The sequence below is a fragment of the Xyrauchen texanus genome, chromosome 30, assembly GCF_025860055.1.
Source record: "Xyrauchen texanus isolate HMW12.3.18 chromosome 30, RBS_HiC_50CHRs, whole genome shotgun sequence".
NCBI classification, from domain to species: domain Eukaryota; kingdom Metazoa; phylum Chordata; class Actinopteri; order Cypriniformes; family Catostomidae; genus Xyrauchen; species Xyrauchen texanus.
Window position 1 is genome coordinate 7,990,535 of NC_068305.1, and position 24,942 is coordinate 8,015,476.

General features: G+C 38.7%; 1 protein-coding gene across 1 annotated transcript in view; it reads left to right on the top strand.

Moving 5' to 3' along the window:
* LOC127624134 (neurexin-3b) overlaps positions 1-24,942 on the top strand; it is a 485,619-nt gene that overhangs the window by 110,565 nt on the left and 350,112 nt on the right. Inside the window, exon 4 of the mRNA XM_052098814.1 lies at positions 21,252-21,553. Coding sequence (XP_051954774.1) covers positions 21,252-21,553 — 302 coding nt within the window. The remainder of the gene's footprint in view (positions 1-21,251; positions 21,554-24,942) is intronic.

Consider the following 24,942-nt stretch of genomic DNA (forward strand, 5'->3'; position numbering starts at 1 on the left):
AGGGGTCCATTTTTAATCATGCCATGCACTGAATCATGTACGTGCGCAGGTGCGGGCAGGCAGTTGCGTGCCAAAGCGACAGGCCATGTCAGACTGCACGTACCCTTCCCCAATGCCCCATAAAATTGTCATAACCTTCCGGTTCCCTATACCTTGATATGGGGGAACAAGGCGACGTGCTAGGTGCAAGCGGTACATCCAGTCAGTTGTTACCACGTTACTGAGTTCTACCGGCTCGGACCTGAGAGAACACGGGATGAAACCAACTCAACCCTGATATTGTAAAATCTCGTAAAGGTATTGGGTGTTGCCCAACCTGCTCCTCTGAATATGTCTGCTAGGGATGTGCCTTTGGCCAGTGCCCAAGAGGATGCCACAATTCTCGTTGACTGTGCTCGAACCCGCAAGGGGGCAGGCACGGCCTGGGTATGATAGGCCAATGCTAAGCCGTCAACCACCCAGTGGGAAAGACTCTCTATGGAGAAAGCGTTCCCTTTCCGCTGTCCACCAAAGCAGACAAAGAGCTGCTCAGAACATCTAAAGCTCTGCGTGCATTCCACATAAGTGCGCAGGGCGCATACTAGACACAGCAATGAAGGGGCTGGGTCTGCCTCCTCCCAGGGCAGCTCTTGCAGGTTCACTACCTTAGCCCGGTCGCGGTCTTAGGATGACGTGAGTGTCTGCCAGACCGAACTCCAGGCAAGTGTCGCTGACAGAGAACGCTTGCAGGTCCCCGACCCTCTAGATGGAAATGAGCGCGATCAGGAGGACCGTCTTCAGGGAGTGGGCCTTGAGCTCAGCTGATTCTAGCGGCTCGAAGGCGGATCTCTGAAGGCCAGAGAGGACCACTGAGAGAACCCAGGAGGGGAACAGGTTTGGCCCAGGAGGGCTTAACCTCCAGACACCTCTAAGGAACCTGATAATCAAGTCGTTCTTACTCAAAGGCTTGCCGTCTACTGCGTCGTGGTGGGCCACAATAGCGACAACATACACCTTCAAGGTGGAGGAGGACAGCCTCCCCTCCAAACTCTCCTGCAGAAATGAGAGCACTGACCGACTGCGCACCTCTGTGGGTCTTCAGACCGGGAAGAACACCAATTCACGAACAAGCGCCACTTCAGGGCATAAAATTGCCTGGTAGAGGGAGCTCTGGCTTGGTTGATCATGTCTACGACGGCAGGTGGTAGGCCACTTAGATCTTCCGCATCCCCTCCATGGGCCAGATGTGGAGGTTTCAGAAGGTGCCCCTTCCCTGAGAAAGAAGGTCGTTCCTGAGGGGAATTCGCCAGGGAGGTGCTGTCGTGAGGTGCACAAGATCCGAGAACCAAGTCCGAGAGGGCCAGGGGCCACCGGAATGACTTATTCCTCGTCCTCCATGACCTAGCATAGCACCTGTGCAAGAAGGCTCACTGGGGGAAATGCGTACTTGCGCAGCCCCATGGCCAGGCTAGCTGTGTGCCAGCACGTCTATCCTGAGGGGAGCCTCCATTCGGGAGTACCAGTGCGGGCAGTGGAAGGTCTCTTGGGAGGCGAACAGGTCTACCTGTGCCTTGCCGAACCGTTCCCAAATCAGCTGGACCGACTGTGGGTGGAGCCTCCACTCTCTGCTGGAGGCAAACCTTGCTCCACACACCCGGCAGGGGGTGGGTTAGTGACTGAGGAGGAGGTCCCCTCTCTCCGATGCAGCGGCGAACTCGTCATCCAGCTTGGGGGGCTCAAGAGGACAGGCAGACTGGCCGTGAGGTGAGCCGCTGTCACCCCGAGCCCGGGCGGAAGTCAATGAGTGTGTCGGGGGGATGGTGGTTCGTGGGGATGTACCCGGCGAAACCGAGCCCACTGCCATCCCCAAATCGCCTCCATCGCCAGCTGGGTCGTCCTCAATCCCGTCGGAAGGTGCATGTTCTTGCAGTGAGAACACGAACCATCCACAAACGCTGCTCGGTGTGATCGCGGATGTAATCTTCTGACCCACAGGAATTGTGATATAGTAAATTAAAAGTGAAACAATCTGTCTGTAAACAACTGTTGAAATAAAAATGTACTTGTGTCATGCACAATGTAGCCAAACTGTAGTTTGGTAATATTAAATCTGTGGAGTGTTTAAAAAACTTTTAATGACTTCATCCAAAGTGTATGTAAACTTCTGACTTCAACTGTATATACATGTGTATATGTACTGTATGTGTATACTGTATTACAAATTAAATGCTTAAGTTTAATTTGTTGAAGTTCACAATCTCAAAACTATTATTAACTCTGGCTCCTGTTCAGCCTCTTTAAGTAATACCTGTTTGCACCTTTCTGAACAGCCAGGTCCTTCTCAGTCACTCTCATGCACAAGCTGGGTTTCACTCGAGTGGTTTCGTTTTCGAAAGTGTTTCAAATTAAGTGAGTGAGCGTTTTCAGGCAATCCGAAGAGATACAGCAGCTTGTCCATATCTCTTGGGTGCCTGGTTTCCATTCTACATGCAGTTAATATGCTCCTGTGTTTGTTATGCCCATGATATGCATTGCACGTAATGAATAAGCGTGCACTGCTTCATACAATCAGTTTCTGTGAAATGATGTGCAGTCAAGTCAAGTGTGTACCTCCTGACAATGTATATATGCCAATTTTAGTCGGGAAAAAATTTGTGAAGCTTTGCCAATTGAACAAATGTGCCTGGGTTTGTTCCTGGCACGCAGCATATGCCCTAACCCCACCCCAACCCTAATCGGAGCCAGTAAGGCTGAGTAGCTTGCCAGGAACAACTTGAGACACCTTTCTCCTATCGTGTGAAGTTTTCTGAATTAAATTGCATTAATTTAGTATTTTTTTTATCTATTAAACAAAGAATATCGCAGAAATGAACGTGTTAAAGTTCCCAGCCCTAATTATATATATATATATATATATATATATATATATATATATATATATATATATATATATATATATATATATATATAAATGTATATATAGAGAGAGAGAGAGAGAGAGAGAGAGAGAGAGAGAGGTCACTGTCACTCATTTTTTATGGTTATTATTGGGATTTTGGTTGAGCAATAAACTGCAACTTTGAACATTAAATCTTGTTTTGATTCATTTTGGACTCTTGTAGCTCCATGTCTGTACCCCTCATTGTAAGGAAAGATTAAGCATTGTTTTTTAAAAATTGTCTATAAATCATTTTTAAAAAACATTTTCAGAGTAATCTGTTATCTGCCTTTTCCAGCACCTTAGTTGAAGGTATCTATTATAATTATAATTATAGTGTTAAACATGGAATAATTTGTATTCAGAATGGATTTTAGTAGTTTAATATTGGAAGTCTGGGTCTGGGACAAGGCTCAAAAAGTAAAATCTGATCATAAAAGGAATTTTAAATGCCGAAGTACCAAACGTAAATGATTTAAGCATTATATTACTTAAAATAATATTTACAATGCTATATAAATATTAGCGTGGGCTCTTTGTGAATAATTTTAAATGTATTCTCTTCATCCCTGACTTCCCGATGATTCATATGTGGCAAGGAGAAACATTCTACGAGAATGTGTTTGATCATTACCTTAGTTCTCTCTGCAATAAAGCTGCACATAAAATACAATGTGAAGAAGAAAAAAAACAGCTCTAGCATTTTGTTACACTATTAAGCTACTTGTTGAAAAGAGTAGCTTGTTACTAGAAAAACTCTATTGTTTTGAAAACAGCTGAGCTATTGTCACTACTGAAAAATATAGTTAAGTCGTCAATTTCAGCTACTCCCCATTAATGATCAGGACACGTATTGACAGAAAAGAGGGTAAAGAAAGCCATCTTTTTCAGTTCCCCTGTGTCCTTGTAAACAGAGAGAAGGTTTGGATGAAAGGAAACAGGACAAAAAAAAGTGGCTGTTGGGATAGACACAGCTCATGCCTGGCTCAATGCTGACAGCCGAAATAATGGCCAATAAGGCAGCATGCAGTTCTGGATGAATGATTGGCTCCTGGAACTGTCAGTCATGCTCCAGGGAACTCAGCTTCACCATCAAGGCTGAGAGGGGGTTCTGTGGTGCTGAGAGACAGAGAGACAGAGAGAGGGAGATAGACAGGCTGTGGGGAGGGTTTGGTTTGGTTTGGTGTTGTGTAGTTCAATGAAGAATTTCTGGCATTACCACAAGAAAAATCACAAATGAGATTTCTCATCATTTGCTCACCCTTATGCCATCACAAATTCACATGACTTTCTTTTTTCTACGAAACACACACTGAGGGCTTGTGTTCAGCGCTCTGTGCATGCATCAGGTGCTATTAAATTTGCATTCAGGAGACTGCAGCGGCAGAAAAATTAATTACATTATGGTCTGTTTCTCACCTCAAACCGATCATATTGCATCAGAAGACATGGATTAAACCACTTGAGCTGTATAGAAAACTTTTATGCTGCCTTCATGGCCTTAGCATTATCATTTTTGGCTGAAATATTATTTTAACATATTTTTTTTTCTCCTAGACAGCAGTCAGATTAAATGGAGAGCAAAGTGAGCCTTTTGCTTAACCTCCTGAGACCCCTGCGTGACTGATGTGCCTTTTCATTTCCTTTTTAACTAGTAGTGCCTAATGGACAATGGGACTAAGTTGTAAAGTTTTAAGTAATACCAAGCTAAAGAAAGTTATTAGTTTATTATGTGCCCAGGAGTGTTGGTTATTCATGTTTTGCATCGACATTACAGCTGATTTTCTATAAAGCTGAATAAACAATTCTGATTAAATGTAATGGCCAGCATCATCCAATCACTGCCAACCATTTTAAAATAAAATAATATATTATAAAAATGTTGAGTGGTCCAAACATCATCTGCAGCCTGAAACTGATTTTAGGAGTGAATGCACTTAGCTGCATAGAAAGCTATAGGATGCACCCTTGCTCCCTGTTTAGTGAATGACTTAACCTCCTGGGTGCTGCCTAACTGCACTGGTCTCATATTAGTTAGAAATGCACCTTATTTTCATCCTAACTCCATATAAAGCCTCTGAAAGCAACTCATTGCAGCTTTTGCATGAATACATTTATTCTCAATGTAAAAATGCATGGTAAATATACAGGAAGGCATTTACTAATGTTAATGAATAAAACCATATTGTAGAGATAACAAAATAAGATATAACAAAATGTATATTAAAATAAAGCAAAATGATCCACAGACTGGTTACTGTGAATGTTTTTGGAATGTCTGTCAGAAATCCGCTCCACAGCACTAATCCGAAGACTTCATGTTTATGACAAACGAACTGAATATTTAAAGCAGCATTTCAAACGAAACTAGTGATGCTACTCTTTACATCCAAAGAGTTTTCAGTGAAAAAAATTTGAAGAAGAGGTTTCTTACCAGAGGCACTTTTGTTTTGCGATGAGCCCATAGATCCAGTTCACGGAAATCAACATCATGGTGTTTGGTCACGTGACTCAGTGCATCAGAAATTTAACCCTTAAATGACTCCCTAGTGTATCCTGAACAGTATGCAATGGACTTCATTAATTAAAATGATGTGTTGTATGTAGCGAATCCAAAATATGGAGTCCTCACATGAGGCAGCGGAGTCGCACGAAGTTAAGAAACCTGCTTCTCAGATTTTCTCCCCAGAAAAAAACACCCTTGTAATCTCACATGTGTCTCCTCTAGAGTTTCAGCAGAGATCTCAACAATGCCTCAAACTCTGCAGTGATATGCTGAGATACCAAAGTCTGCTATCAGTGTCAGGGAACTAATTTCTCATTACATTTTCCAAAAATCTAAGCTATGCTGTACACATTTTATAGTTCTATACTCTTTCTTTATGTCAAGAATTTACTCATTGGTGTCTATTTTCATTTCCACCAAGGAATTGTAAAAGAATCAACATCCCATTCTCATAATAAGTTTCAGTAATAGTTCGAGATGGTGTAATTGCTGGCAGCCATATCACCCTGCTGCTCTTGCCTGGTTGCCTGCTAAAGCTAAGCAGGGTTGAGCCTGGCCAGTACTTGGATGGTAGACCTCCTGAGGAAAACCAAGGTTGTTGCTGGAAGTGGTATTAGGGAGGCCAGCAGGGGATGCTCACCCTATGGTCTGTGTGGGTCCTAATGCCCCAGTATAGTGATGGGGACACTATACTGTAAAAGGCTCTGTCCTTTGGATGAGATGTTAAACTGAGGTCCTGACTCTCTGTGGTCATTAAAAATCCCAAATTCCCCCATTGGCACCTATCTATCATGGCCTTGTATTAATCTCCATCCCTGAATTGGCTACATCACTCTACTCTCTCTTCCCCACCAATAGCTGGTGGGTGTTCTGGTGCACTATGGCTGCTGTTGCATCATCCCTATGCTATGAAAAGCACTATATAAATGTAAGGAATTATTATTAATCGTAAAACAATCGTACCAAGTTGGCACATACAAAAACATATTACTTTCAATCCACTACAGAAAAATAAATAAACATTGTTATTGCAACTTTACCTAAGCGTAAATGGTTTGCACGCATATAGTGCTTTTTCAATCTAACGGTTGACTCATTCACCCATTCACACACACACATACACACACACACACTCTCACACCAATGACGCCTGCCATTTGGAGCAACTTGGAGTTCAGTGTCTTGCCCAAGGACAGGTTGGCATGTGGAGTCATGTGGGACAGGAATCGAACCGCCAAACCTGTGATTGGTGGCCAACCCGCTCTACCACCTGAGCCCCAGCCGCCCCTAACTCAAATCTAAACCTAACCATTAAGTCTAACCCCTTACCCTTACCCTAAACCTAACCATGATCTTAATTCGCAGTTTTATAACCAACATGATCACACGGGAAGTCAGCATGTTGTTTCTGAGAGTTCTGGTACCCTCGGATTGGCCACTTTCTACTGACTCACTGACAAGCGCCATCTCCAATCAGATGTTTTCACATCAGCTCCAGCGTGTTTACCTTCCCCTGTGGCACGACCAGAAGTGTGTTGCATCGGCAGCACGGGAGACCAGGGTTCAGATCCCGTTTGCATAATCAGTGATGAGTGAGATTTGGGTGTTGCGTTTTTCCCTCTAATATTTCTCCAAAAATGGTTGGGTTTATTTTTGGGTACAGTTTTAAAATATGCATTCATCTTAACTATATTACAGCCTGTACAGCTGGAAAAAAATAAAAAATAAAACAAATGCACATTTAACAGCTCACTTTGTTTCCCCTCTATGGACAATAAACCCAAGAAATGAAGCTCACATTTGCCCATATACGCCCCACAGCAGTTACCTTTTGGCCACTGGGGGCAGTGTATCACATTTTGAAAAGAATAGAACAGTTTTAGCTAAAGAAAAGTCAACCTACTGTTTCCGATTTCACTGTGAGATCAGTCTGGTATAACACAGATGAAAGAAAACTACATTTATTTCCAGACATATCCTTTCTTAAAATAAAGTGTTGGAAAGGAAGCTTACTAAAATGTGATGCCTGTATTGTAGCAATTTGAAAATCTAAGTTGACGCTGCACATAAATAAGAACTCCATGATGTCTCCTGTGCTATGAAAGAGTAATAAACTTCCCTCTGGGTATGTAGAGAGAGTTTATTGCTCAACAATCTAAAATAGAGATCTGCAACAATGGAGGAAGGCTCACGCACAGAGTGAGCCAGTAGAATTTTAATTTGACCTCATGGAGTGTCCAGCATCATTGGCCCACTTGACCTTGTGTAATATTTAATAGCAGTATTAATTGGGCAGACTATGGAATGTGCTGACCACGGTAAATTATGTATCAGTCACTGCATGCTAAAAGCTGGTTCATGTTCCAAAATACAATAGAATTTGATTGGATGCTCAGTCATTGTCGTCAAAAACAAAAGATATGGTAAGCATGTCCTACTCCCTTTTAGAAGTTGATGACCGTTTTCTTGACTTTGCATGATTATATAGTTAGTTGCGTTTTATTATCCGCATTAACATTATTATTTTTTTCAGAACAGACCAGTAAACCACCAGTTGAAAACCACTGCCTTAGTCAATCCTGCTGGTGAATTGTATGTCACAGACCTTACTGGGTCTTAGGGAGAGTGTGTTTAACAGACTCACATCGCTAATCGCTGTGTAATCAGTCTTCCACTGAGCTTGACCTTCACAGCGAGGCACCCAGCTCTCCGAATCACTGCCTCTCTTGATGGGATTAGATTTCAGGGACCCACGCACATGCACTCCCCCACCCTGCCCCTGTCAGGCGTTTGTGGGTTACCTTACTTGAGTGCATTTTTTGTTTTGTTCCTGGTGGTTGTCATCAATGTTTTAAGGAAGTCTTCTTGTCACATCACTTGACGAAACAACCCGTTGCACAACAAATGAGGAAAAAACACAATAAATCCGCTCTGATGGTTCAGACTGAGACGCATAAACAAAAACCTGTGCTTGCTTTCATGTGTTTGTTTTTGGTACAGGCCAGACTACAAATAAACTACAACAATTCGAGACTGATTGCAATCCGTCTGAACAAGGCCTGTGGCACTACTTTTGCATTCAGTAACCACTTGTGGATAGAGTAGGGAAATTTGATTAATTTCCTCATTACCCAAAGGCTACCCTCCCTCTGTTCTCTTGTATTCACTGCTGAAACCATCTGTGCACCGAGTGCGTTGTCATTCAGAGATGTTACCGGTTTGTTTACGTTTGAATTTGACAAAACACTTCACAGCCAGCATCTTGTTTTCCACAAGGGCTGCTGTGTTAGCTGGCGGGTTACTGTACGGTCACCCTTGAGTCCTGCCCACTCTCATACACAGCACACCATTTGTGCACATGACTGCCTCTAAGCCTGCTCTCTTTGGTCCTGATTCATCAGCATGTAGGAGAACCGCTTCCCACTCTTAAGTTGTTCTCTGGCATTGTCGTGCAGAAATTAGCCTTCCATTTTTAGCCTGATATCTGCAGTGCTTGTGTTAGCGGATGGTAGATGCATTTCGGAGGCACGGTGGGGTGTGTTGCACCGCTGGCCGCTGCCAATGCGGATTCTTCACGGCACATTACCGAAGCCAGTAGCAGGCCTGCTGCCGAGATGACTAAATCTGCAGCAGCATTAAGGGTGCGAAAACAACCCTTCAAAAGACTAAAATGTCATAAAACAGAGCAGATGTTGTCTAGCTTAAAATGGCGACCCCTGTTGGTATTAATGCACATTTCATTTTTTTAATGTGAGGCGTCAGAAGAAGAGAACAAACAGTTCATTTATTTTGGCTCATTTGACACTTTTGTTGATAACCCTGCTTAAAAGACCAGTCCAGTTAAATATGTTATTAATGAGGATGACTAGTTTTAGCTTTTCTCTCTTAGATTTACTGTTTATATTTTTAGATTTTGTTTTATTTAGTACTTTTATTTGCATGCTGCATGGTAAAAACCTCTCTGAAAAGTTGCGTCTTTAATTGAATTCCCTCGAAAGGAATATTTCGGGTTCAACACAAGTTAAGTTCAATTGACAGCTTTTGTGGCATAATATTTATTACCATATAAATTTATTTTGATTTGTCCCTCCTTTTCTTTAAAAAAAAAAGCAAAAATCTGGGTTACAGCGAGGCTCTTATAACTGTCCCGTATTATCGCGTACGTCCCGAATTTTGGCCGAAATGTAGACGTGCCATACGAGGTACCTCTTGTGCCATATATAAGCACTGAAACACTCAAGGGCACACTGTAAATGTTGTTTATTCGCATGGCATAAAGTTGGCAACCCAACAGACATCCTATTACAACGGATATTTTAGACTCTTGTTTTGTGATTCTATTTTTTTGTGTTTTGCATCATGAGCATTGTTTTGTTCTCTCAAGACCCCTGCATTCTGTTTCATTCCACTGTGCTCCCTCTAGCTGTTTTTGAACACAACAATCTAAGAAACGCGTCTGATCTGGATCCAGTGATCCAAAAACCATCCTAATCATTCTGGGATTCCTTAAAAAGAATAGTCGACTAGTCATTCAGGCAACACACTGACTAGTCAGTTTTGAAAATATATAGTTTTGCAGAAAAATCATGTGGACATTTGTTTTTGGAAGAATTAGATGAGAAATGTGGCATATTGAAATCTGACTTTTGATGACAGACTTGAGCACAGTTGAGAGATCTATTCTGGATCTCTAGACAGTATGGAGCTAGAACAATTACTAAAGTATGGACATATACTTATTATACTTGTTATTTCTATACATGTGACATTTAATACAAATAAAGATTTTTGTGGTATATTTTATAAATCGGTTCATTTTAAACAACAGATTTTCTTGTTTAAATTTTTTAAGAGGTGGAATTAGCTGTACATATTCAGATTATAAAATTACAGATACAAAAACAAATCTCTGATCATAAAAAAAAACTAGGCCAAAAGTCAAGCTTCGACATGTTGTGTGTTCAGAAATGCTTTTATGCAGAGCACTATTGTAATGTTTGTTTATTTGGTTTACTGTCACCTTTCTTTCAGCTCAAACCAGTCTGGCCATTCTCCGTTGACCTCTTGTCATCAACCAGGCGTTTCCATCCACAGATCTACTGCTCATATATATATATATATACAGTATATATATAAAACAGACACATGTGAAAGTATTGGGGTTATTTGTTAAGGAGAACATTTTGAGACTAGTTTAATATGCCAGAGTGTGTTCTAACCGCCAGGCCATGGGTCAGACACACAAACGATTAATTAGGGTTAGTCAGGGTGAAAGAGCACTCCCTGATGATGGCAGGGCTATCTGCATAAGGAATGGTTTTAGCGCTGCCAAGCCAAATGTCAGGCCTGATGCAGACCAGGGACAATGTAAATGAGGCAGCTAATTGCCTCCATTGGATTTTGAAATCAAAGCTCGATGAGCTGCAAAAGGAGCAGCAGAGAAAATTAAACTTCCCCAGTGAGTGACAATCAATGTAAAATAAATAGAATGCAAAGCATGGGCTGTTTCTATCACTTCCACTTTAGTAGATCGTTATTCCATCTCAGATATTGCAGGAAAGTGTTCTGCCGGCCTGGGAGGACATTCACTACTGATTTATCAATAAGATGGTTGAATTCATTCATTTAAACAAGTAATAAATCTAACATTTGCTTTGAATCTTTGCACTGTAAGATCACTTGGATTTCACAAGATTTAACAATACTTTCTTACAATAAAATACTGTAGAATATTACTGTGACATCAATGCAGGCCTGGCAATTTTTGTCATAATAATATTTGCATTTATTTTTAAAAGTGCTGCCTTATGGGGTAATAGTGATAAATAAGTAGCTTTTTTTTTAAGTCACCATTATGGAGAAAACAATTCAGAACACATCCGGTTTTATGTTGTGTAACGTAGAGAAAATTGAATGACAATTACTGTACATACAGTAAATTCCAACACTTGCGTTGCTATAAATGATTGTTGGACGAATATAAATTTTGAAGAATACAGCAATTATTTTTTATCTAATTTTATGTCAATGGAAATAGTCATTTGTAACATTCTAAACATTATAAACCTTTATGTAATTTGTGAATGTAATGCCTCCTTGGTGAACAGAAGCATCAATTTCTTTCAAAAATAAATGTCTTAGTGTTCTAAAACTTGTAAACAGTAGTGTGTAGGTATATATATATATATATATATATATATATATAGTATAGCTAGTAGCCAGGAAAATACAGAAAATGTATCGTAAATGTTTACAGTCTGGCTTTAGCCATATAGACCTCACCACATGACCCTCTAATGTTCCAATGGAAATAACTTGTGTTAGTGCTCTCAGAGTCAGTGACATTGGATCAGGCTGTCTGTAGATGACCCTGATAAGGCTGAGTTGAGATGTAACTGTGATACAGCATTGATGGTGACACTGTCCTCTCCAGAAGCCCCTGTAAGATCGCATGAGATCAGGTGTTAATAGATCCTACAATAGACTGTTGTGGAAATTCAGCCAGTTATACTGATACCGGTTTTGACCTATGAAAGCTGTGGGGAAATCTAACATCAAGCGCTGCCCTGATGAGAATATTTGCTCGATATATTTTCTCATCTTTGAGTGTAGACTAAGCAAATATGAGGGAATGCATTTCCCTTCATACCTCTAAATTGATCAATTATTATTTTTAATATATACTGTATTCTGTGCAACCTTGCATCTCCTGCATGCATTAATAATTTATTTGAGGGTTTTCCAGATATTGGAAATATGCGCACTCAGAGGGAACATGACCTGACGTCTTTTGAATGTGTTTACCCATGTTGCCATAGCAAGGCCACTTGTATATGCCAGTGGAACTGGAATTTTTTTACTATGCAACCCCAAGAAGATCTAACATACTGTACATGGAGAGAGAAAGATGTTAGCATTCCAATTCATCTCAGTGGTAGTTGCTCGGCTGGTACATGAAGCCCCGGAAGTATGCCAAGTGGATGTTGCCAAAAAATTGCATACTATCAAAGTATGTGTGTAAAGCAATTCAATGGAAAGGAGGAGGCGAGAACCGGCTTGGCAATATAAATAATATTTTAATGATTAACTTAAACAAAAGACAAAAACACACATGATGGACATGTCCGTAAAACGATCTTTCGGAGGCTTAATTAGCCTGAGAAGGGACCGGGTGTGTGTATAATCATGATCCGGCTCCACCCTCCGCCCTGTCACAATGTACTGTATTTGATGAAGGTCACATGGCTCGGCCTGTAAAATAGAACGTTCTTTAAGTATGCAGGTGAGTAGTTACTTACTGTTGAAAAGAGCTTTCCAACCATTTTGAATGTGATGTCTCTTGACCTCACAAGGCATTATGGGATAAAAAAGTGTCCAATCGATCCGCACTTCAGAATCTCTTTGGAATAGTAGGTCATCCGTGTTTTTTCTCTTTAACTGGTTTATGAATTCGAACACCCTAAGCCATTGGCATACTGTTTTTGGCATACTACTGTATATAGTAGGCAAGTATGGCTATTCAGACACAGTGGATGTAAAGTTTTAGCTGAACTGTGTTGAGCGGGTAGAATTTAATGAAGCTGTCAGCTGAGGACATGTGAGGCGTCTATTTCTCAATCTAGAGACTCTGATGTACTTATCCACTTGTTTAGTTGTACATCTGGCCTAGAGCATAGAGCCAGTAGTCTTTTGGCATTTTCAAGCATTGTATAGCCTTCATTCCTCAAAACAATGATTGACTGACAAGTTTCTTGAGAAAGCTTTTTCTTTTTTGCCATTTTTGACCTAATATTGACCTTAAGACATGCCAGTCTATTGTATTCTGTGGGTGACACCAGTTGGGTGATTCTCAACAAGTAAAAATAATATGATCCTATTTTACTCCATAATTAAAGAAAACCACTAAAACATTTAGCAAACATCTTTTTTTTAAGATATGTTTCTGGCCATTAAGATTTTTTTACATTGTGACATTATTTTTATGACTGTTAGGCACATTTTACCCCCCAATTCTCATTACTCCAATGTGTACAAAAAAGATTGTCATAATGATATTCAGATTTTTGAATTTGTTCCTTCACCTGGATTGTCCCTGTCCGGTCATGTCTTGAAACACATGCAGGCTTTCATTGTAGCTTAAAACACATCCTTGACCTCAGTTCACTAAAAGCTGCAATCATAGTGTACGCTCCATGCTTTCGATCTCTCTATTCCTTTTGTCTCTCTGTCTCTGTCAGAACCGCAACCCCCTCTTACTTCTCTTCTTTCTTCCCATCCTGTTTTTTTTTTTCTTCACTTTTTCTCTTTCCTCCCCTTTCCTTTCTGGCCATGTAATTTTCTCAGAGGGGAGCTGACAGTGAGTTCTGATGCATGCTTTGGTGAGCCGAAATTCTAGAGGAAGTGAACCGTTTGCATGAAAGCCTGCACAGATTTATGAAGATGTTTCCCATTGTTTTTTATTGCAGGGTAATTTGCAGACACCAATGTCACACTTCAAATGTTGGATACCGAAATAACCTTTATTTGTATGGTGGCCAGACGTCCTGTTTATCCTGGGACAGTCCCGTATTAAAGCACTTTTTCCCAAATTATTCAGAACAAATCATGTTTTGTCCCGTAGTTCCCCTCTCCTCAACTTTCTCTATCGCCTCTGTGGCTTTCTAAGTCACGTAAGTATTATAATCAAAGTTAACCAAGGATAAACCCAGTAAAATCACACTGTGTTATTTGAAGTACATGATTGGATTAAATTATCCAATCACAATTCCCTATCAATAGATGTCCAGTTAGTGAACTGATTGAAGAGTCAGTCTGAAAGAGCACACAGATGAAAACATTTGAAGTAAGCATGCATGCATGCACATTTAATATCTTCAAAATGAGTTTAAAGTTGTAAAAAGGAGTAACAGACAGAGCCTAGTAAAGTGAGGTTTGAGATTTGTGGAGTTCACTTTTCCATCGCCCATGGAGGTCACACCGACATCGCGCAGCATGTTCATACTAAAAAGCATGTGGATGCTGCTAAAAGTAAGTGTGCCACATGAAGTTTTAGCGATTTTTGTTGTGAAGCAAAGTTCAGAATCTGACAAAGTGTACACAAGTGAAGGTCTTTTAGATGTTGTGCACGGCCATAGCTGTGTAGGGATGGAGGAATCATTCATACCCTCTGACATTAAAAAGCAGTTGGATGCCCTGGTTGAAGCTGGTGACATGTGAGCAGATGATTTCTTTTGTGCAGTTAGAAACTTTTATTCAGCACCGGTGTATTACTTCCAAAAATGGAGAACACCGAAAAACTTGAGTGGGCCCTACTGAGAGTGGAAAGACATTCGGAGCGACATCGAACACTTCTACTCCAGAATCCCCGCTCTCAGTTTGATTGACGAAACCACACTCTTTGATGAATGGACATGCGCGAAAAGCATCGTCGCTAGTCGCATCACTGAGTGGAACATGAACAAGATGGCCATGTCTGAGAGATGGATTAAAGTTTTTCGTGAGCTAGAGAGCATGACCGTCAACTTTGGAGTTTTAGCCAAGGTCGTGGAATTTGTTTTATGCCTGCTTGGGACATCCGCATCTGTGGAGCGGGTGTTCTCATTAATGAACACAGCATTGACACCAGATAAGTCTCGACTTAGTGTAAAAGTCATGAAGGCAATGCATATGTTACATGTTTTAATGTTTAATGCATAATTTATACTATTTAAAAACTTGATTTGTAGAACTTGTGCTAAAAATCGGTACCGTCTCTTTAAGAAAACTGGCAGTTCTACAAAGAGCTTCTGTAAAGAGTGTCTGTAAATGAGCTTATATTAACGAGAGAGAACTTAAAAGACTTCTTTACCTCTCTTTATTACAGAAATTTTTAGTTGCGTATCGTTATATTTTGTCACAAATGCAAGAGATTTACACTTGCATTGTAGGGATATAGTGAAAAATCGATTATAGGATTTAAGAATCAATATTGAGCATGGGAAAATTTAAATTTTACCCAGTCTTAGAATAATCCCTAAATATGCTTCTGATCTAAAATGGGTATCTGCACGGAGCGTTTGAAGCCTGGTTTCACATGAGTGTTGCGCAAGCCACCATACCCAGCGAGCAAAAAGTCGTCTAGAACACGTCTAAAAGACGTAATTGTTAGACATCCAGAAGACGTCCTCACAGGAGCCAGAATGAAAGTTTTTTTATACGTCTTTTCTGGACATTGTTTAGACGTCAATTAAAGACGTGCTACATACGTAATTGTTAGACATCCAGAAAACGTCCTCACAGGAGCCAGAATCAAGGTTTTTATACGTCTTTTCTGGACATTGTTTAGACGTCAATTAAAGACGTGCTACAGACGTAATTGTTAGACATCCAGAAGACGTCCTCACAGGAGCCAGAATGAAAGCTTTTATACGTCTTTTCTGGACATTGTATAGACGTCAATTAAAGACGTGCTACATACGTAATTGTTAGACATCCAGAAGACGTCCTCACAGGAGCCAGAATCAAGGTTTTTATACGTCTTTTCAGGACATTGTTTAGACGTCAACTAATGACGTGCTACAGACGTAATTGTTAAGACATCTAAAGGCAGCCAGAATAAAAGTTGTAATTAGACGTGTTTTCTGTAGTAGAAATGTCAAAGAAGACTGTTAAAGACCCATACTGACATGGAAATCCCATCTGTGCATATTTGCAAGGATCCAACTTTAAAAAATGTTTACTTTAAAACAATGGCAGTGAGTTAGTTCTCACTGAGAAAAACCCAGTTACTCATTGTTAATGGTTGTCGTGTCATGAAACTACAGACACGCAGACCATAGACCTAAATTAGATTTTAAAGAATATTGATAATATTGAATATTCAATTGAATAAATGTGTAGTGTATATACTAGTCTTGCATTTTTATATCTTATCAATATAATTGTAATAAACTGCTTAACATTTTCCTGTAAACCAAACTGATCACTCCAAGAAATAAATTATTTAAATCTCAAAATATATTTTTATTTCAAATTTTAGCCAAACTTAAAACCAGAACGGTAAAGTATAAATTAACACAATAAAACTTAAAACCAGAACAGTAAAGTATAAATTAACAATAGCATAATAAAACTTAAAAGCCAGAACAGTAAAGTTATAAATAAAAGTGCTATAAAATGTAAACAATTAACAAAATGTGGCACAAAAGGTGCACAATATATTATTTATAGCCACCACCCCCGACTCTCCCGGAGGCATGTTTCATATGATCAGATGCAGCAGACTTTATTTGGGCCTCTGTTGCATCTGGGTCCCATTTCATGACAGCAACTACAATCAAAGCAAAAAAATCCACATGTAAAATAAATATACAAACACCACTGTTGTGGTCTAGCTTGCAGCAGAGATACATAGTATACATAGATGAAAATTTGAGTACTCGAATCAATTAAATGAAATAGCCTAGTTATCAAATCACAAATCAAGTCAAATTACATCAAGCCTGCTCACTACTGCGCAGACTCAAGTCCCAAGATGTCAGGGCCATATCAGGACACTGGCGGCTACAGTTTTCACCAATGGAAGAGAGCGAAGGGGCGTCGTCCATCTTTTTTTACAGCTTATGCGCTGAACGCAATGAAGCATGAAACAGCTTTGATGCTATAATGTTACGCGGCCCAACGTACTGTAAAACATGCTTTGAACATGAACACATATTCAAAATACATCCATAGAATCATAACAAAAGGTGTTAACCTAAGTTGTATTGCCACAATATGGTTTTCACATCATGCTAGGCTAGCGAAAAACAGCTAACATTGGGTTGAAATTACAGAAATTGTAACACGTTATGCTAGGCTAGATATTAGTACTTATTATTAGATACTAGTTCCTATTACTATGTACTAGTATTTATTCAATACATACTAGTATTTATTCACTACATACTAGTATTTATTCAACTAGTATAAGTCATTAAATCTAATATCTAATTATCTAATACTATCTGTAACTATTAAATAGATACTAGTATTAGTAGTAGTAGTAGTATTAGCTACTAGTACTTGTTCTATAGATACTAGTACTTATTCAATAGATACCTTTTTATTAGATACTATAGTATTTATTCCAAATGTTACTAGCAAGATTATGTATTTTACTAGCAAGATTTATAATTGAACTCTACAGTGGCCGTTCTGACTAGTCATAGCTAATAAGCACTAGCTAATGAATAAGTACTAGTAATTAATGGAATAGATACTATAGTATATAAAAAAAAAACGTTAGCATGAAAATAGATAGTCGCTTTCAATTATTAAATGTTAAAACGGCTTGCCATAGAAAGTCCAGTTTGGCTGATTGGCGCCAACTGAGCTAGCTAGCACGTCAATTTAGAGGAAAAAACATTTGAATGACTTAGCTGGACCAACTGGGACTAACGAAAAAAACTTTATGATAACATTTCGGGAATCACTCACTATTAGTATTACCAATATTACAACTTACAAAGTCCTTGATGGGGACGTCAAGTGCAACACGAGACAGCGACACAACGAGACGTAGACTAATTGGTGCGGACTGCGGAGCATGCTGCGCCTGCGCGGATTGTAGCCACAGAACTGGAGAAACTTGTATTCCGAGCATGTTCAATATAAAAAAACTCAGTATCATGTTCTAAAAGTTTAAAAATGTGTTCAAAAAAATTTATACTTGACACACAGTCCCTATTATTTATTATCACTATAAAGGTAGAACTGTTTTTCACAGGGGAGGGATACAATCTACTTGAAACCGGAAGGAGTACCCAATAACCGCCTTTTCCACCACACTTAATAAGAAACAAACGAAAGAAAAAAAACAGTATTATCCGAAAAACATCTACGGTATGCTTACATCAGTTTTTTAATATACTTTTACTAAGCAGCATACACATAATAAAAAAAACAAATAACAACAAAACAATATGTAGGCTATAAAATAAATGGACAAATACCTCAAATTAAAAAGTCTGACATTTGGAGGAATTCTTATGGGTGAAATTGATTTTAAACATATTTCACACATATTTGGGCTTGGTCCAATGTTGCCAATGGGACCAAGGTGTCTCTTTTGGAACCCCAGGCCTTCAAAGAGCACTGGCCCAATATAGCCTAAGCGGAAATAGTTACCCATCACCCTCAAAAAAAGACAATGACGAATAAAAAAAGACAATAAATGAATCACTTTTTCTAGAATATAAATATAATTTTATATAAAACTTTAGAATAAATATAGTCCGACTGGAAGAAGTGTCACCGCCTTTGTCCCTAGCCATATTCCCAGTTCCCAAAAATCATGTGGCTATAACTTGCATGTTTTCAGTTTCACATAGCCCAAATCTATTTATTGACAATTATTTGGTTTCCTTGCCTTGAGTTTGAGGGACTATGTCATAGATCTGTCTATTTGTGCCAACCTGCCTGTATCCTCTATACCTCTCAGAGATCAAAAAATCAGTAAAGTCATCCTGCCACTGCTTTCCCCATGCTGACTGAACTGCTGAATGTTTAAAAGACCAAGGTGACCAAAATAATTAAATTATGTAGAGAAGGTTGAATGCAATTGCTTTATAAAGGATTTTCTTTTTCATCTCTTTGATCAGTGGATGTAAGACATATGTAGGTAAACAATGCCATTCTTCATCTAAATCAAAAAACAATAATTTTGTTTCGGGAGGAGACTATGCCGTAGCCTAATTTCCTATTGGAATGGTTCTGTAAGTGACATTCCGTGGAAAAAAGCTTGGACATTACCTCATAAATACCAAAAGAATTACAGAAATTACCTTTAAGTTAATTCATAGGTTTTACCCAGATAAGTGCTCCCTCAAAAGACTTAAGAATGACATTACCCTTCTTTCTGTTCAGAGAAACCTGACTACGTTACATTTATTTTGGAACTGCTCATTCACAGTGACATTTTGGTGTGACATTTGTGATTTTATCAAATGTTATGTGAATCCTAACTTTGAATTTACATATAGAAATATAATTTTTGGTTTTCATGAATGTGAAAAGAAAAGTGATATTTATTTCATAAACCTTATTTTTCTGTTCATTCTGTTCTGTTCTTATTTTTCTGTACATTCACAAATGTAAATTTTCTAAATGCAATCCTCTTTTTTTAAAGATTTAAAGATGAAATGAAAATGTATTTTGAGTCTAAACTTAAAAGCTATAAGAACACTGTGTTTAAGGAATTGGCACTTATCAGGATTGAAAGACTTTAGGAAATTAGTCTGGACTGAGGGACTCTGGAGTAGCTATGGTTGAAATGTTATGACAATGACGATGGTTGTTATATTTTTTTGGCTGTACTTGCAAACTTGTTGTAGTTTTCTTCTACAAGCATTTAAATGACATTTCGATTGTGGCCTTAACATATTTTCTGTCATTTATTGACTAAATCTGGATGTTAACGGACGTCCAGATTATAGCCAGTATGAACGTTTGTTCTTGACTAATTCTGGCTGTCAGTGGACGTTTAGATTTTGGCCAGATTGGACATCTTTATTGACGTCATTTATCGACTAATTTTAGATGCCAATGGACGTTTAGATTATAGTCAGTATGAACGTCTTTTCTGAACTAGTTCTGGCTGTCAGTGGAAGTTTAGATTGTGGCCAGATTGGACATCTTTATTGACGTGATTTATCGACTAATTTTAGATGTCAACGGACGTCCAGATTATAGCCAGTATGTATGTCTTTTCTGAACAAGTTCTGGCTGTCAGTGGACGTTTAGATTATGGCCTGATGGGACATAATTTCTCAGTGTCATTAATCGACTAATTCTGGCTGTCAATGGACGTTCAGATCATGGCCTGGATGGACGGACGAGATATCAACCTGTTTTGTATGTCCACAGACGTCGCTTGCTCAGTGGGTAGTACCACTCATGCATATGATCTGCTCTGTTCTTTTCCGTCTCTTGAAAAACAGATGCACACATCTCCAAAAGGCTGCCCCAATATGAGTGCTCCAGAGAAAGGATAGCGCAGTGCAGATCACTTGCACGAGTCTGCCCTCAATATTGTGACACAGAGCACAAAATAAATGCATCCCATTTGAATTCTACTGCAAATTTTCTACTTTAAAGCATTATGGAGCTAGACAGCCCTGACTTCGATGTCCATTTTAGGACATCGTCATACCTCAAAAAAGGCTGAAAACCAGACTAAATAGCTTAAAGTCTCAGGAAATTATGTAATTTAAAGAACTGCCCTTTTCAGAGCAAAGCGCACCTCGCTATGATGCTAATTTGATTTATTATAGATTGCACAATTTGTAATAAGCCTAATTTGCGTAGAAAAGATGATGTACTATTTTCCTGGTGGTAAATAGAATGTGTTTAAAAAGAGATTTTAATTAATTTTCTATTGTTCACAGCTGCAATATTTTGTCAATTGATAATCAAATCATATTTAACCAGCATATATTTAGATCCACGGTGGATAGTCAGTTGAACTTTCTGCATTTTACAGAGCTGTTTCAGGTGTCTGCCGAAATTCAAATTCAATCTGCCCCCAGTGGCCGAAGCTGGAAGTGTTGTTAAACATGTGAGCAAATATGAGGTTCAGTTTCTGGTTGAAATAGCCACAGAGTGGCGCCAAAAGCAAGTCATAATTTTTTTTATAAATTATGTAATACAGTCAACAGGAACCCCAACCATAAACCTAAACATCCTTGGAGTAAAAATGTCATTTTTGAGCAAAAATGTAACCTCCGAGTTGTGCTCACTGTTGTTTAAGTGTGAACACATTGGAATTGATGCAAAGTTCACGTTTTAATCAAAATTCTTGCTTGTTTTTAGCACGAGAGGAGAATGTGGCGACGTTCAGGGGTTCGGAGTTCTTCTGCTACGACTTGTCACAGAATCCCATCCAGAGCAGCAGCGATGAGATAACATTGTCCTTTAAGACCTGGCAACGCAACGGTCTCATTCTCCACACAGGCAAGTCGGCTGACTACGTTAACCTAGCACTGAAGGATGGTGCCGTTTCGCTGGTCATCAACCTGGGCTCTGGAGCTTTCGAGGCCATCGTTGAGCCTGTCAATGGAAAGTTCAATGACAATGCCTGGCATGACATCAAAGTGACACGCAACCTGAGACAGGTAATCACGAGACGGCGGCAACTCTTACACTCCTCACAGCTAGCTGGAAAACTAGCCAGTTTATATGTTCAAATGTAGTTATGTTGTATATAGTTTGAAATCAGTCATCGTTTGGAACTTTTTTTGGAACTGTCTCTACTAAAATATGAAAACATTTAGCTACATTGTAATTTGTCAATTGTTTTCCTGATAGTGCCAGAAATTAATGTTCTTAATTCCTCTTGCTTTCTGAAATCTTGTAGTCTTTATTTCCCTGACTTGAGAAAACATAAAGCTCAACCTTAAATCCTTTCTATCCTTTACAAGTGAATGTAAACACTGAAAGTTTCAGATTTTAAATCGTCTTACAACACTTTAGACATTGGTGGACAGTTAGTATGCTTCAAATGTGTAGGTTAGGATGCAGGTGCCTTGCTCAGTCAAGACCAATGATAAGACTTGGTTTGCTAGCAATTTAATTTAGCCGAACAAATAGTTATGCAGTGAATCTTAAAATAGTTTTCTTCACAGAAGAGACCAGGGGCCTCTTTTATAAAGACATGTGTTTAATCACCCTAAATGTGAATGTGCGATCATTTCTTAAATGTACCCATGAATGAATAATGAAACATCTGTACTGTGTCCCCCCAAACAATCTTGCTTTATTATTATCACGAATCACATTAAAAACATGAACATCCACATATTACATTGAAGGACAGAACACATTATAAAAATGCGTACATAACATTATTAAAGTGTAGTATGTGAACTATTTCAGTTTATTAACCTAAGCAGTAAAACTCTTTCAAATCACATTTAAAAAATCACTGTTAGAATCTTTAATTGATCATGTTTACATGCTCCTCATATTTCTGTTGTAATATTCCTGGATAGGCCTGTATGGTAAAAAGCATATTCTGAATAAACAAAAACAAATATGTTTCCTCCTTGCTCCAATAATGTGTTCTTGACATTTTACAACTACTTGTTGTCTTGTGGATCTCATTGTTGTTTTCTTATGGACATGCACTGATATATGCAGATATTATGAATATAAGCAGTTGATATATATATACGCATTCAATTTATTCGTTCAGTCAGTCACTTGTTCACACTTGAATTACTAGAAATCATCTGTAAATCAAGTCAGAGCACATTGGCATGGTGGTGCATTTGTGCAGAAACATTCAAATTAATTTCAGTTACCATTTCAGTTTACAGTGGCTGTTTTGGCTTATTTGGTGCCCTAGGCAAAATCCGATGTGATCCCTTAACCCCCCCAAAAACACACAACACAATTATGGATTTTTACGATGTTGACAAGTTATTATTATTACAGAACTATGCTTTTACACACAAAATATATCACAAGGACTCAAGGGATAGTTCGTCCCCCCCAAAAAAAATCCCTCATCATTTACTCACCCTCATGCCATCCCAGGTATGAATTTCTTCTTTCTGCTGAACACAAGCAACACATTTTAGAAGAATATCTCAGTTAAATTCCATGTCTTCGGAAGTGACACGATTAGTGTGGCTGAGAAACAGATCAATGATTAAGTCCTTTTTTACTGTAAATCTCCACTTTCACATCTGAAAGTCACATGTGATGCCTGTTTAGTTTCACTTTCACATCTGAATGTGAAAGTTGAGATTTGGAGTAAAAAAGGATTTAAATCTGTTATCATATCGCTTCTAAAGTCATACTAGAGTCTTATGGATTACTTTTATACTGCCTTTATGCGCTTTTTTGTGCTTCAAATTTCTGGCCACCATTCACTTTATGGACCTACAAATCTGAGATGTTTTTCTAAAAATCTTCATTTGTGTTCTGAAAATGAAAGATAGCCATGTTTCTGGAATGGCAAGAGGGTGAGTAAATACAGTATATATATATATACATACACACACACACACACACACACACACACACACACACACACACACACACACACACACACACACACATACACTACCGTTCAAAAGGTTGGTGTCACTTGACTGAAATATTTTTCATGATCTTAAAAATATTTTGATCTGAAGGCGTATGCTTAAATGTTTGAAATTAGTTTTGTAGACAAAAATATAATTGTGCCACCATATTAATTTATTTCATTACAAAACTAAAATTTTATTTAAAAAAAAAAACACGTTTTTGAAATTGTTGACTTGAACCGAATAGTTAAGAAATGCAGCCACTAAGTGCCCAACATAGATGGGAACTTCTTCAATACTGTTTAAAAAGCATCCCAGGGTGATACCTCAAAAAGTTTGTTGAGAAAATGTCAAGAGTACATTTCTGCAAAATCTAGGCAAAGTGTGGCCACTTTGAAGAAGCTAAAATATAACACAGTTTAGATTTATTTTGGATTTTTTTTTAGTCATAACATAATTCCCATAGTTCCATTTATGTTATTCCATAGCTGTGATGACTTTACTGTTCTTCTAAAATGTGGAAAGAAGAAGTAAGTGACCCTAAACGTTTGAACGGTAGTGTGTGTGTGTGTGTGTATATATATATATATATATATATATATATATATATATATATATATATATATATATATATATATATAAATAAATAATGGCAAATTATATTAACATTTACTTTACATTTACTGTACATACTGTAACTTTAATTGCACAATTAATCAGAGTCAATAAAGAAAGAAAATGGTAGAGTACTTACAGATTGCTGCTTGTGCTATTACACTTAACCCCTAATTAACCCTCCCTTCCTAATTTTCATTGATGCTAAATCATTAATGACTTTTAATGTTATGTCTGCCCAGCAATCACATGGTTGACACAAATTTTCTCAAGACCACTGAGGTGATGCTGTGTCATGGTGTACCTGTACCTGGTTATCTTACTTACTGTGTATATATATATATATATATATATATATATATATATATATATATATATATATACACACACACCGATCAGCCACAACATTAAATCCACCTACCTAATATCGTGTAGCTCCTCCTCGTGCTACCAGTACCAACTCTGACCCGTCGAGACATGGACTCCACAAGACCTCTGAAGGTCTCCTGTCTTTCTGGTTCCAAGCATTAGCAGCAGATCCTTTAAGTCCTGTAAGTTGTGAGGTGGGGCCTCCATAGATCTAACTTGTTGGTCAAGCATACTGTAGATGCTCAATTGGATTGAGATCTGGGGAGTCAACACCTTGACATTTTTGTCATGTTCCTCAAACCATTCTTGAACAATTTTTGCAGTGTGGCAGGGCGCATTACCCTGCTGAAAGATGCCACTGCCATTAGGGAATACTGTTGCAATAAAGGGGTGTACGTGGTGTGCAACAATCTTTAAGTAGGTGGTATGTGTCAAAGTAACATCCACATGAATGCCAAGACCCAAGGTTTCCCAGCAGAACATTTTCT